Source organism: Pogona vitticeps, chromosome 6 (genome assembly GCF_051106095.1).
Source record: "Pogona vitticeps strain Pit_001003342236 chromosome 6, PviZW2.1, whole genome shotgun sequence".
In the NCBI taxonomy this organism is placed as follows: Eukaryota; Metazoa; Chordata; class Lepidosauria; order Squamata; family Agamidae; genus Pogona; species Pogona vitticeps.
The window spans coordinates 7,284,229-7,299,722 of NC_135788.1; the positions used below are offsets into that span (position 1 = coordinate 7,284,229).

Here is a 15,494-nt window from a genome sequence, read left to right on the forward strand (position 1 = left end):
TTCCTGGTTGGTACAAATAATTTTGTCTCATTTCATTTATAAAGTGTGGTTTTACGTGGCTACAATTAATTTTAAAGCTGTGTCGCTACTCCTGAGGGCTTCCAGGAGCAGGAATTTGTTTTTTCATGCCAAAAAATAACCTTGGGATGGGAGGAATTGGGCGGAGGGCCACAAGAACAGTGTTGGGAGGACGCATCACATGGAGACCACGAGATGCAACTTCATGATCCAATCTACCCCGTGTTAGGTCTTTCTCTTCCCACTGCCTTCAGTTTTGCTCAGCACTATTGTCTCTTCCAGTGAGTCTCGTTTTCTCATGATACAGTCGAAGAAGAAACTCTCCAGATTTGTTATTTTAGCCCCTTGTCAGAGTTCAGGTCTAATTTTACTTAGCAGCCATGTATTAGTTTTTCTGTAAAGTTCTCCTCTGACACGGCATTCCAAACACATCAATATTTTTTTTTCTATTGGCTTTCTACACTGTTCATCTACTACATCTAAACATAGAAATTGGTAATACCATAGTGAACTCCTTTTCATCTGCTTGGTCACAACATATATGTTACGCGCTGTCAAGCTGGAACCAACTCATAGCGACTCTTAAGTCTGTCAAGCCAAGCGAGATATTCAAGGAGTGGTTTTATCAGACCACCCACCCCTCGTGAGTTCTTTGGCCAAGCAGGGATTTGAACTTGGGTCTCCTGAGTCCTAGCCCATCACGCTGTCCACTACACCCATCTGGGTACCCTGCTGCAACAGTACATACCGCCACACCAGACTGAATGCATTCAGTCTTGTCTGGTTTTGGAAGCCAGAGTCACGACCATTTCCCTTGGGAATACCCAAAATCACCAGGCAGGAAAGAATTTCCTCTGAATCTCTGGAGAGCTGCTGCCCGTCAGAGCCGATTGTGCTGGGTCTCATGGAGGAATGGCCTGAGGCAGTATAAGGCAGCTTGCCGTGTAGGATAGGAGCTTAAGGTGGAGTTCACAGCGATGTATGGAAGTGAGAGCTGGACCATAAAGAATGCTGACTGCCAAAGAATTGATGCTTTTGAATTGTGGTGCTGGAGGAGACTCTTGAGAGTCCTCTGGACTGCAAGGAGATCAAACCTAACCATTCTAAAGGAAATCAACCCTGAGTGCTCACTGGAAGGACAGATCCTGAAGCTGAGGCTCCAATACTTTGGCCATCTCATGAGAAGAGAAGACTCCCTGGAAAAGACCCTGATGTTGGGAAAGTGTGAAAGCAAGAGGAGAAGGGGACAACAGAGGACGAGATGGTTGGACAGGGTCACCGAAGCGACCAACATGAATTTGATCAAACTCCGGGAGGCAGTGGAAGACAGGAGGGCCTGGCGTGCTCTGGTCCATGGGGTCACGAAGAGTTGGACACGACTTAACAACTGAACAACAACAAAGGTGGAGTTGATAAGAGAGACATAGGGAGCCCATCAAATTATAAGATGGGGCTAACCTGAAACGAAGAGAAAGTCTGATGGCTTCCTTCATGTTCTGAAAAGAAAATTATGCACAGAAGAGGATCTCAAAGGATTCAGATGCTTAAAAGTGGAGATGAAAAGGGGCATGCATACTCATACTAATGGCTTGCTAAGAATCATGACAGGACCTATGGAAGATCAAAACAAAGACTTCAAATGCTAGGAAATATAGTTGTCACATAGCAAAATGAACTGGAACTTAGATGTCTTCTTAAGCTGATCTCGAGCAAAGGAAAACTTACCATTCAACCACAGTGTGCTGAATAATGATAATGATGATGATTTTAAGAGGTATAATTTCTTTCCTTGGCTCGAATGATTCATGATCCATTAGTTCTATTCCCAAGACAGGAGAATAAAGCCTCTGCAACTCCGGGAAGAGAGTGAGAGTCTATATATCAAAAGATGGGATGTAAAGCGTCCGCCTTCAAAGAGGGCAACCTATTGGTGTAAACTGTAGGACTTTAAAAAACAAACAAACCAGCACCCCTGCATGGTGTGATCATTTGGCAGATTTTAATGAGTCTGAATTACTTGAGAAGGGGAAAAGACTCTTTGGAAAGTGTTTGGAATCTCCAGCAGTCTAACCTGCTGCGGCCAGGCTGCTGACCGGAGCCAATAATAATGAGAACAGAAATCCAAAGTGCTGGACTTGTCCTATAAAGCCTTATATATGGTTTGAGTCCAAAGTACCCAAAGCTCTCTATTTCCCTATAAGATCCTGGCCCAGGATTGAAGCTCTTTTTGGGGAGGAGGTCTTTCTCTCAGTCCCACTGCCTTTATAGGCATGCCTCATTCAAACATGAAACAGGGTCTTTTCAGTGGCTGCTCCAAGACTGGGCTACTGTCCCCAAAGTCAGGTGCCCCCCTTGTCATTCGTACACAAGTAGGCAAAGATCCTTCTGTTTAGGTTGGCATTTGGCAACGGTAAAAGGTTCCCCTTGAACTTCAGTCCAGTCGTGTCCGACTCTAGGGGATGGTGCTCATCCCTGTTTCCAAGCCATGGAGCCAGCATTTGTCCGTAGACAGTTTCCATGGTCACGTGGCCAGTGTGACTAGACACGGAATGCTGTGGCCTTCCTACCGTAGTGGTACCTATTTATCTACTCACATTTTTATATGCTTTTGAACTGCTAGGCTGGCAGGAGCTGGGACAAGCGACGGACGCTCACTCCGTCGCGAGGATTCAAACTGCTGATCTTTTGACCTTGCAGCCCAGGAGCTTTGCGGTTTAACCCACAGCACCACCACGTCCCTAGTCGGCAATGGACTCTCTGCCAAAGAAGGAGTTTTTTAGAGGATGATCACTTTTTATCCTCCCCCCCATGTGTATTAAAATGATTTTATTCATTAGCTTCAACATGATAGTATTCATTAGTTCTAACACGATAGTATGTTTAATGGCTTTGTTACTTGTATATTTTTTTTGAAGTTTTTTAAAAAGCTCTATTTGTCTCTTAAATATTTTGTCAGTTCTAGTCATTGGCTAGATAGCTCAAGAGCAATGAGTTCGAATGACCGCGTGCCTCTTCAGAGAACAGCCATTATGTGACTCTGGGCAAGCTAATTATTCCTAGAGCACCCCCAGGTGAGGGGGCTGATAAACGATATCTGAATATTATACCTAGAAAACCTTAAGAAGGCACACCACCATAAGTTAGAATTGATTTGATGGCACAATTAAACTTCACTGAATTTCCTTTACTGGGAGACAGACAGGATAAGAATAGACTTCAAGATGAATGAAAATATATCTTAACTTTTTTGGGTTGCCCAGAAAATCTCAACGTGGCCTTTCTGGTGCCCTTAAGATCTGTTTATCCACCATTCTCATCATGCTGGCTAGGAATGAAGACAGCTGAAAGCCCACACATTTGAAAAATGGTACCTCGAGAAAGACTGGCTTAGAGCAAATATGTATTCTTTTCAATTATTAAACTTTATTTGAATTTCATCCCAGTTGAACGAAGAAAAGAATAAAATGCAGTCACTGAAACAAAAACAACCCAAAAACCATAAAGCAAAATAAAACAACAGATAAACAAGGAGCTGATGCAACTAGATGAAAATATAATAAATCACAAAAGTATGGCAACAATGACACAGGAATGGTATCGTCAGCTCCTCAGAAATGGAGGAAAATCTTTTGACAACCGACCTCATCAGCCAGTTCAAGGGCATAAAACAAGTTGAAGCCAGAATTCCTGTGTTCAAGTGGCCTGCCTTTTGCTCATGCTCACACACCAAAGTTCAAAGAGTCTCTCTGCTACACCTCTCCCTGATGATTTAATTCTGATAAAACTCCCAACATTTATTTTCAGACAGGTTTCTGCAAGTTTCTTCTGAAACTTACCTCTGCAAGAATAATTCTGCAGTACATGAAAAATTCCCTCCCCTGTGTTATTAACTAGGTTTTCCGGCACAAAACTTTAGCCTATTCATTGCTAAAACAACCATTAATTCCTAAACTTCTGCATCAATGAGCCGTATATGGCTTATGATGAACTTTAGATTGCTGAGGAGTCAATTGACATACTGGATGAAATCCTTTTTGTTTAATATGGGTGTAACTAAACTACCAAGTTAGCCCAGGCTAGATTGGAATAAACAGAGTTGTTTCAAGATGCATTATGTCATTTAGAGTTATCTTTGCATTCACACTCAAGCATCAGGTGGTTGCAGGATAAGAAACTGCACCACATCTCATACTGATCTTATTTAGCCTGTTCCTCTTTCTCTGCCTTCATGCCCCCATGCCCCTCTCCTTCCTCCTTTCCATGTGGGAGTAGAAGTAAGCTGGATTTTTAAAACAATTATTGAGAAGTGGCATAGCGCTGAACTGGCTTGCCACACAAGTGATATGAAACACCCACCAGTAGCACTGGTTTGGTTCAATTCTGCTGATCACACACAGAGGAAACTGAACTCAAATGGAGTGCTCCTAACCCCGGCCACCCTAAAAAACAGACGTCTCTTCCAATAAGGGCCATGGAAGAGAATCAGACTGGTTTGCAATTGCCTATACTGCATCTCGTTTAGTCACCATAAAACAGATTGAACCTGACCATGTAAGATAAATCGTTATCTGGTCACTCCCTCAGTCACAACCAGAGCTAGACCAATGACTCAATGGAATCTACATAGAAGTTGACACGCCACATCTCCACTGATTCCGTGGGCTTACTCTAGTTGTGACTTACTAGACGAAGCAACAGGATTTCAGCCACTAAGTTAGAAAACATTCTGTTTTCACTTGTTTAACTGTCCTATTAAAGCATTCCCATGGTGCAAGATCTAAACCTGAGAACAGGGTAGAGGATCATAGATTTAGCACCTAATTTAGCAATTTCTAAACCTATTAAACTGGCATGTGTGGCGGGTATGTGTATGGGTGTTTCATGGGAAGATTCTAATCCGCTCCCCCCAGGCCGTCTAATCATATTACCAACACAGAGGGGGAAAGCGAGGTTGTGGCAACTTCCCCTTTGAATTGTTCCAGAGAATCAGATTTCCATGAATGAACTCAACAACTCATTTCTTCCCAGGAAATCATACTGCTGAATCTCAAGAAGAGACACAATTAGCTTTCACCATCATCACAGAACCAACACGGAGGAGACCAGAGAACCCTACCTTCCGTGAAGCATGTTTCTCTGAATTTTCCACATCTCCATCCAGGAATGGCATGGCAAATGAGCTGAGATCCTAGAAGAGAAGGAAAACAGTAGCACGTTAACACCTTTAAAGGTATCATGGCCCATCTTTAACAGGCCTTAGTAAGGTTACTTATTTAAAAGAACCAAGCAATTGCTCTGTAGTTGGGAAGAATAGTCCTTGGCAAATACAGGCATTATTCTGAAATTATTTGGTAAGAAGTAGCAAGGGTCTAACAAGAAAACCATGAATGGTTCAGAGCTCTGGAGAAAATTCTGTGGTTCCAGCATCTCACTGAAACATGTATTGGATGAAAGACAAGGCAAATACATTTACAGCCAGTCTTGGGCTCTATATTCCTTTGGGGTTGTGAAATCAAATCTTTAAAGAATCCCCCTTGGATTAGGTTGTACTCCACGAAGCAAAACAAACCTCTCTAGAGACCTTCTTCAATCCACACTGCAGTCTTCTCCTTTCAAGAACAGAAAGGACAACTGGTTGAAATGTAATCCCATTTCCAAGGAAATGAGACATCTGGGTTTCCTGTGTAATGCCCCACCTATTTTTGCAGTTAGCGAGAAGCAGTTATTCTCCATCCCACCCCGGCAGAATTCTTGTCTTGTATAGCTTGTTCTCCTTCTAGAAAGTTCTGGACTGGAATGCTCTCAGATGCATGAGGAAGAGGGATTCCTTGGCTTTCCAGTGCTTTCTTTCACAAAGCTCTGTGTCTCGTAATCCCAAACCACACAACATAACTCAAACATTTATGACATCTTTTATTGTTCGTAGCAATCTTCATACCTAGCAGAATACATAAAGCATCAGGAGCAGAAGATTGACACCAGGACAGTGTTTTAAATTACATTAAAAGAAAATTATATTTTCTTGCTACAGTTCAATATATTTTCATTAGCAGGAACCAGGCGGTTGTTAAATCAATTAACAATAATTAGCAAAAAAAAAGTCAGAAGGGAGGGAAAGCATTTATAGTGACAATCAGGTAGCTCTGAACGATGCAAGGAAAATTACACTTATGGGACAAATATGTCTGAGTTATCTTTCATTAAGGAAGAAAAAGTGGAAGTGCATCGCTACTTGCTTGTTGGCTAGTGGACTTTCATTTTTAATGAATAATATCCTGCTTGGTATTGTGATCCGGTTCCGAAAGCAGATGATGTAGGGTTGAGGGAAATACCTCTATCTCTTTGCTCTTGGCTGTGTGATCTGATCTCTGATCTCTGCCTCTTCTATGATCTCCTTGGTTGCTGCTGGTTTTTGCATTAAATCAGGAGTTTGCTGCATTCACCCTGGCTAGTTTTGTATTTAGCAAAGCTGTGCTTGCTTAAATGTCATTTCCGCATATCGATTTGTTTTCTGCTTTAAAATCTTTTTTTTGTTTGTTTTGTTTTGTTTGATAACCTAAGTTCAGTCCAAGCACCAGGATCGCTTATTGTCTGACACTGCAGGGCCAAACTGGACACCCTGGTGACTTTCCTGCAACACCTTCCTACTGTCTACTGAAAGATGACTTGCAGATCCACGGGTCACCACTTGCAAACTTCCGGATTAAGAAAAACAAGAAAAGCAGCTTGGGTCGACTTCAAATGATCCAGGAAGGAAACAAGAAGTGTCACTGTGAGAGTCATTCTGGCAAGGAGGAGAAGCAAGAGCATCCGTCGTGCTGAGCCTACAGAAATATTTACTGATGGCAAATAAAGCTCTATGGATTTTCTGTGCTGATTCCAAAAACCCACCTTCTATTTAATAAGTTTACTTTTGGTTCCGGTAAGAACATGGCCACAGGCCACAGGGAAAGCAAGTAAGAGCATAGCTTCTTCCATGTTTGTACACATTTACACGGTATGATGTAATTTGATTTGTGACAGATAGGACTTAAGCAAAGATATAGCTGCTGGCAGACTATCTCTTTACATATTCTTTCACACACCATTACTGGCAGAAGATTTCTCACAATGGCATCCAGACAGCTGGAAGACAGACTGGATTATTTTGGCCATCGAATGAGAGAAGAGGGACAACATTTATGACGAGTGTCCATAAAACAATCATCATTGTATCTCTTTTCATTTTCCAACCCCATATCGAGAACAAGAGTGCCTACAAGCCTGTGGTCTGATCCTTGTACTCCAACTCTGGAGAAGTTGGTGATGCCCAGAAAAGCTCATGCCTAAACCTTATTTGTTCATCTTAAAGGAGCCACAAACCTCTTGGTTGACTTTAGAGCAACCGACTAACACAGCTAACTCCTTGGAAAGATGCTTGAGTCTTTCTGCTTCCACTGTGGATTTCAAAAACCATTACTGTCACATCTCTTAGCTCAAATGCAACCCTCAGCGTGTCCTTTCAAGACATAAACTTCACGGCTGCAAAGCGATGCACATTCACCTGGGCTGCGGAGAAGTATATGCTACAGTGGGGCTTACAACAGAGCCAACGTGTTCAAGTCAGCTTAACTTCTCACAGATGGCTGCGTGATGTGCTTTGACACCAAGCCATTTTTATACTAATGCATATATTATTTTTAAGTGTGATTATGCTCCCTGTAAGTGAGTAATGTGCTGAGCATATAAAGAATACAAACCTTCAGGCCCTCTGAAAACAACTGAAGCTGACTATAGTATATGGTTCTACTCTAGGAAGTCAACACCACACACAGGACTCCCAATCCATTTCTGTTCTAGATCATGCAAGGCCCTAGCAATTCCTGGTGCTGTTCCTGTATAAACCTGCTCTGCTCATCCAAAAGGTTCAGAAGACGTGTTATCTGCCCATGGCACATAGAGGGCACGGCCTCCTTGGTGGTGGCACCAAGACCAAAGAATTCTTTCCTGCGACATTCCTCAGCTGCCTTTTTTGCCCCTCTCTATGTAGTCAAAGTACTAGTCTAGACTAGAGAGCACTAGTCGCGCTGGCCATGTGACCGTGGAAACTGTCTTCGGACAAACGCTGGTTCTGTGGCTTGGAAACGAGGATGAGCACCACGCCCCAGAGTTGGACACGACTGGACTAAATGTCAAGGGGAACCTTTACCTTTTTACGTAGTCAGTAAAAATGCTACTATTCATTCCACTCTTCTTATAAATAGATGGTTTTCTGTTTTAAATGTTACAACACTGTTTGCTTAAATGTTCAATTTCGTGCTGATGTGAAGTACAAGCATCATCACAACAGGCACTCCAACCTCTGAGACACACCAGCTGTAACAGCTGTCAGGTCAGAGAGTCTGATACCAGAAAAGATAGCTGGGGCAAAGGAGCAAAGGACGGCACTATTACAGCAATTAATTTGGATTGTATTTATAGAAATTACCCTAATAAAGTATTATTATCATTGCAACTGTGACAGCTACATAAAGGCTACAACATGATCGGGGGGGTCTACAGTCGCTGCAACCGTGGTGCAGCTTTCTATACATAGGCCAGGCACTTGCCCCCTAAATGAGTTACTGTCTGCACAACAGCTGCAGGGAAGGCACTTTTGATTTGAGCTAAGAGCCACCTATGAGAACACTGATCTATTAAGAGGTAAAGGGGTCCTTACCTGTATGCATGAAACACTCCATTGAATGCATGAAAATCCAATAAATGCAGAAAGAAGTGGAGTTGTCATTCTGTCTCATGGCCACTGGGGGGGGGGAAGAACAGCTGTTCTCACTGCTTGTTTAGGTTCTTCTTGGTTAATAGCCATGAGTAATTCTCATGAGCAAAGAGATCAGCTGGCATGCAATAGCACTAAAGCTTGAAGGCTGCTATTATGGCTAATTATTATTAATCCTTTATACAGCATATTCGGCATCTAAACAGATCCTGTCCCAAATTCAGGATCATGACCATAGACAGGTGTGTCAAATCTGAAGACCGAGAGAACGCTTTCTCCAGCCCACAGTCCTGGATAATGAACTGCACTAGAAGACGGAAGACATGGGTGTCGGAAGAGTAGAACCGATACAGAAGGCAATTATGTTTTGTTGGCCGTGCAAAAAACAGATGGAGATGCCTCGTATAGTCACAGTCCATCTATCTGGCCAATCCAGAAGCTTCATGCTGCCTGCCAATAACAGGAGCTGATGTTAGATATTCTGAACACGGAAGAGGATTCTACCATCTGCAGCCACACAACAGATTAAATCCTAGCCTCACATTTCACACACTGGGTTCTCTAAGAGATATCTTAAAACAAAACAAACTGTACCAGGTATCATTCAAGGTATGTTACCTGTACAAGATCCAGAATCAAGATAACCAGGTTATTTCACTCACACACATGTATTAAAGGCATTAAGCTATTAACTGGGTCAGGTTGAGGATGTGTCAGAATAGCAAAATAGTCAGTGAGGCAGTGGGCGAGGTGTCTACATGCAACGAGCCATGCAAGAGCGGTCTGATTTATCGTTCCGGGCATCAGGTAGAAACTTCTGTACACACAGGTCTGGTAAGATTTTCTGATTAAATACCAAATATTGATCTCACAGTACATTTACGACCTCTTAGAGCAACCTACCTAGGAGTGTGTACATTCCATGTTTGTTTGTTTGTTTTGAACAGTTGTAACTTAGTATTTTCCCGTTTCTATACTTTGCACATCTTCTCATGTTAGAGAAGGGAAAAAGCCATCTGAAAGGTTACAATTAGCATGATCCTCTCCTAAATCCAAAATCCTTATACAAAATAATACGTACTATAGTCTATGTTACTGCTGGATAGCTCCGTGGTTTAGGTTTTGGCTGTGGAGCCAAAGGCTGGGAGTTTGATTCCCCACTCCTCCCCCTCCCCCTTTGATAGGGGGTAGACCCGATGATCCATCCATAGTTTTCCTTCCTGCTCTGCAGTTCTCAGATCACCTTATCTACAATTTTTTTCATTTCAATTTGCAAATAAAGTTGCACGATGATCTTAATACTGTGGTCTTGCATGTCTGGCCGTTCGGTCCTACACGGCTTACTTCTGTGAGCCACGCTCTACCTCATGGAGGTGGCTATTTACAGCCTCTGGAAAAATAGTTTTCCCTTTCCTTTTTTACTGGGTCCTCGTAACTTTCAATGCCAGGAGTGACACTGACATCTTCTGCGTATAAAACATGTGCTTGCTATTGACCTATCTCGCCTCTCGAAATCTGGAACAGAACTTGGGGAAAAATATATTTATTTATATTGTTATCCCGTCCAACCAGCAGGGGTGGTGGGAGCTAAAGTTCCCCCATGCCCTCCACGGCCACTTTCCCTAGCTTCAGCCTAAATGTAACTCTTACCTACCTTGACATTATTTCTAAGGCATTCTTGGTTGTGACAATTGTTTTAATATTTGTTCACCTCTTTACTCATTTTGCTAAAAATAGAGAAAATCCCTCTGTGTTAAATGATGGCATTTTACCAGCATGACTGGACCATGCATCCGATGAGAACCCAGGTCAAACCAGAAGCCAAACCTGGGCAATGATCTACAAACACAGTCTACGACGACTGCCAATATTCTTGCTTCTTGGAACTGTTCCTATCTGGCATATGCTTTTACTGCTGTCTCTCCTCACCACATCCTTTTACAAGAACTGTCTGTGCTGAAACAGGCTGCTGTTCCTTTGGCACTTGTAATCTGTCTTCTGGAAAACCTGTGAGCAGAATAAAATGGAGAACGCTCACTTGCTCTTATCTCCAGCATCTCTGGGTTAGGTGTTTTGCCTGGCTTGGTCCCCTTGCATCCGAAAAGCAAACGAAATCTTCCTTCCCAAATGTCTTCCCAACCTCACCCAAATCTTCCTACAATCAATACAATCCTTTATCCACAGGGATGAAACGGATGCATTGAACGTTTGGGTAATGACTCTACTTCTGGCAGTGGAGCCTTTTGCTCCCTTTGATGTATGGAAGTGAGAGCTGGACCATAAAGAAGGCTGACCACCGAAGAATTGATGCTTTTGAGTTGTGGTGCTGGAGGAGGCTCTTGAGAGTCCCCTGGACTGCAAGGAGAACAAACCTATCGGTTCTGAAGGAAATCAACCCTGAGTGCACACTGGAAGGACGGATCCCGAAGCTGAAGCTCCAATACTTTGGCCATCTCATGAGAACAGAAGACTTCTTGGAAAAGACCCTGATGTTAGGAAGGTGTGAAGGAAAGAGGAGAAGGGGACAACCGAGGATGAGATGGCTGGACAGGGTCACTGAAGCGAGCAACATGAATTTGACCCAACTCCGGGAGGCAGTGGAAGACAGGAGGGCCTGGCATGCTCTGGTCCATGGGGTCATGAAGAGTCGGACATGACTAAACGACTAAACAACAACAATTTGCCACCATTTCCCTCCATCACCTGTGTAAATAGCAATATACTATTTCTAAATATGGAAGCAACATATAGCTATCATGGTTAAGAGATCTGTTTCCTATAAATTTCTCCAAATCTCCTCCAAACTGCCTAAACCAGTGATCATTTACACATACTGTGGCTCACATTTCCTGAACCAATTTTTTTTTGAAATGCTGACAATTCCATTGATAAAGAATGACACATACATACATCCAGATGTAGGGCATTACTGTAGCAACACCAACAATTTTTCTCCCTGAATTTGACTCAGTGTCTGTTTCTCTTCTGGCACAGTGGGAAATGTTGCAATCTGATGTCTTCTCTGTTGCAATCTTTCTACCACTATTCCCAACACAGTTTCACAAAGTGAAAAAGGCATTCTGGAAGGAAGAATTCAAGCCTTCACCCAGTACTGCAGAAACTGAAACTGACAGAGAGCAATCAAAGAGCGCCTAGTCAAGAGGAGATCAGATTTTTTTTTCCTACCCCCTAATCCCACAGCCTGGACAAAAAGAGCCTGAAAAAAGGATGCTTTCAATTAATCTTACAAAGAACTTTGGTGAAAAGCACTGGTCTGTGAGTCATTATAGATGGGTCTTGCTTTTAAGGACTGGTACTAAGAGACCAAATATGGAGTATATTTAAAGTGTTGTTGTATGGATCCTGTCAACTGAAGGGAAACTATACTTTGGAAAAAAACCCAAGAGTGGAAGCAATCTCTAGCAAAAGGGTTCCCAAAGTTCCCAGAATCACAACCAATCCTTTATTTCCGATAAACTCTCACACTTTCCCACCTCTCTTTTAACATCACCCAGCCCCTACTTAACAAAAAAAAAAAAAATTGTGATTGAACATTCAAAATAAACACAAAAACCTGGTAATTTTGTTTACATTAAAAATAATCACGAATATAATTTTCTTTTCACGAAAAGTTCATGATCTATAATGCGCCTTAAAGAAACAGCAGAAGCCGAATGAAGGGGGGAAATGAGCAGTTTGTTCAAGCTGGCAAAACTATTCTTTATTATGAACATCTCAAAGTCTTCTGCCCATGTATTCGCGAAGGTATTCTGCCCATCATGGAAGTTGTCCCTGCTTACCTGGGGAGCACTTCCCCTTGCCCCAGGTTGGGAACAATGCTCTAGACCAGTGGTCCCCAACCTTGGGTCTCCAGATGTTCTTGGACTACAACTCCCAGAAGCCTTCACCACCACATCTGCTGGCCAGGATTTCTGGGAGTTGAAGTCCAAGAACATCTGGAGGCCCAAGGTTGGGGACCACTGCTGTAGTGCAGTGGATATGAGGCCTTAGATATTCATGGACTACAACTCCCAGAAGCTTTAGCCGTCACAGCCAACAGTCAGGAATTTGTATTTCAAGAAGGTCTGGATCCTTGGGTTTCAGAAACGGTCCTCTGGTGAGCAGAGACACAAGAGGCACAGATGTTGCTACCAGAGCTACAGCCGTTGCTATGCCTCTACCAATCACCTTTACAAATCAGCAAACTGTTCACCTTACCTGTGAGGTCCCAACAGGTGGGAATGGAGGATCAGAATGGCTCTGCTCATCTGTCTGAGCCTCAGAAGCTTTCCTGCCTCTGCTGGTCATTCTAAACTGTCAGCAGAATGTTCATCTTCACTGCCAAGCAACCGGGGCTAAGGAAAGAAAGACGATGATCCTCATCTAGCCAAACGTTAGCTTCTAGCCTTCTCCTGCCTCTTTCTTCCTCCCTTTCAGCCCCACACATGTCCATTGTAACTGACCAGATGCTTTCCCAAAAGGAATTAATTAAGCAGCAGTCATAGAGACCCACTGCAGAACTGCTGGAAGACCTAATCCATGATACTGAGGATTGGTCATTTTTGTAAGAAGAAGTTGTTTTAAATGAGAGGGGGGAAAAACCATTATCTTTAGCAAGCCAGTCCATAAGCTGACTATGTGAAACATGAGCAAATTCAGCTCTTAAATCTAAAGGTACTGAACTTCTGAGGAGCATAAGGTACAAAGCAAAGCTTTGTTTTGATGGGTTCTTCAACACTGTCAACAAAATGTTGCTTGGGTCAATGTTCACACAATTTGTGCACCTGACATTCAGAGTGACAACAGGAGCCCTCGGATAGCAACCTGAAGTCAACTCAGCCGCAGACCTGAACCACAACAACAACATTAGCAGCGAATACAGTATTAATGTTATACTGAGCGTCCCTGTCTCTTTGCATTAGAACTAGCGACAGCAAAGTACTTGGAACGCTGAAATTATTTCTACCAGTCATGCAGAAGAAGACAGAAATTGCAGGGTACAGAGGACAGATGGTTAAACAAAAATTCAACAGATTTCTCACCCACCCCCTCCAACTCCCACACGCTCCAGTATTTAATTTCTTTCTTCAAATTATGAAGCGGGGGGAGGAATTACAGACCAAAAACAAACCTCCAACAATAATCAGGGAAGGAACATCGTGTGCTGCCTTTCATGTTCTTGTAATTAAGAAAAAAAATCACTGTGTCAGTTACGCGTGCAAAATAAACAAAACATTACCTATAACACCCGATACATGAGGATTATGTATTTCTCTTAAACGCTTAACAACGGCCTCTTTTCCCCAGCCTTGTTTGCACTAAACATACACAACCTGCTTTTTTCGACAGCCTTTGGAAAAACACAAGAGGACGTATACAAATCCATTACTTACGGCTCTGAAAAATCCCGCACTTTGGGTCGAGACAACCATAGAAAGGCATTTAAGGGAGAGGGGAATTTTCCCGGGGAAAACAAGAAAGCAAAATGTGAAGGTTTCAGGTCCAGCAAACGGTGCTGCTGCTGCTGCTGCTATCACAACAGATGGGGACTGGTGTTTGGTGCGTTATCAATTCCCAAAGCACAGGGACCAGGGAGACGGCAGGAATGCAAGGTAAACCCAGGAGAACACAGACAACAGTTTCATCTGATGCTCAGAGGCTGCAAGCCAGGCATGCCTGCGACAACTCAGATTTGATTATTCCAGGAAATCTCCAGCTCACCCCTATTAACTTTATTGAGAGGGTGAGCTAAAATCCTAGGGAGACCAAGTACTAAATTGTGGAGATGTAAAAATAAAGGGGGGGATGTGTTTGTCTATCACATGGGATTAGTGGACTGTTTTTTTTCCAGGGGAGGGTGTTAAGATATTGGTAACTACGGGAAGGCAGGATTCTCTGGAAAAGGCAATAATGCTTGGAAAGATGGGAGGCAGCAGGAAAAGAGGAAGACCAGATGCAAGATGGACTGACTCGCTAAAGGAAGCCACAACCTTGAGGTTGCAAGAGCTGGGTGGGGCTGTTGAGGACTGGACATTTTGGAGATCCCTCATCCATAGGATCACCATAGACTTGATGGCACATAACAAGAAACGAGGATAATCTAGTAAGGGCAGCTGGTACGAATGGAAAGTGGGAGCGTTCTGGGAAGAGGCCTGCCTTTTGCTTCAGCGGGTTTTGCACCGCGTTAAGAAAACTGTCAGTCTGAAACCTTTCTGGATTTCTTTTTTTAGACTATCCTTGGAGGAGATAAAAGCAAGACACGTACACTTGATGATGATGTGCAAATCAGCAACTGGACTCTTATTTAATTCATTGCTACTCTTCTTCACAGGCCTACCACACCAGTGTCTGCTGATTCCAGACTTGTGGCAGCGTGCCTATAATCTTGTGCTGCATTGCATTTCCTGCAGCACAGCAGAAGGGGAAACAATAGGATGGAAAGAAGGGATAAAGTAGGAATATCAAGAGACATCCCCATTACTATTGCTTTTCCTCCCTGCAACCGAGGGCATCTCCCAAATATCACTCTTGTAAGGAGAGGTGCTAAAGCAGTAGGTGGTGATGGCAGTCACATCAGGATAATCTCATGGACCTCATCTCGTACAAACAGATTCCTGGATGAACTTGCACAATCTCTTCCTAGAAAGCTATCAGCGAGCCACTCCTTATGGTAACTGGTACTAATACTGTACCTTAATGCACCAGTTTCATGACTCCTCTC

At 43.0% G+C, this 15,494-nt stretch overlaps 1 protein-coding gene across 4 annotated transcripts in view; it reads right to left on the reverse strand.

Moving 5' to 3' along the window:
• Positions 1-15,494, reverse strand: part of PRKAG2 (protein kinase AMP-activated non-catalytic subunit gamma 2) — a 178,203-nt gene that overhangs the window by 126,682 nt on the left and 36,027 nt on the right. For all 4 annotated transcript variants that reach the window (XR_012088191.2, XM_073002856.2, XM_020779761.3 and 1 more), the window contains exon 2: positions 5,135-5,206. Coding sequence is in view for 2 of the 4 variants with exons in the window: in XM_073002856.2 (XP_072858957.2) it covers positions 5,135-5,206 (72 nt within the window). In the remaining 2 variants the exon portion in view is untranslated. The remainder of the gene's footprint in view (positions 1-5,134; positions 5,207-15,494) is intronic.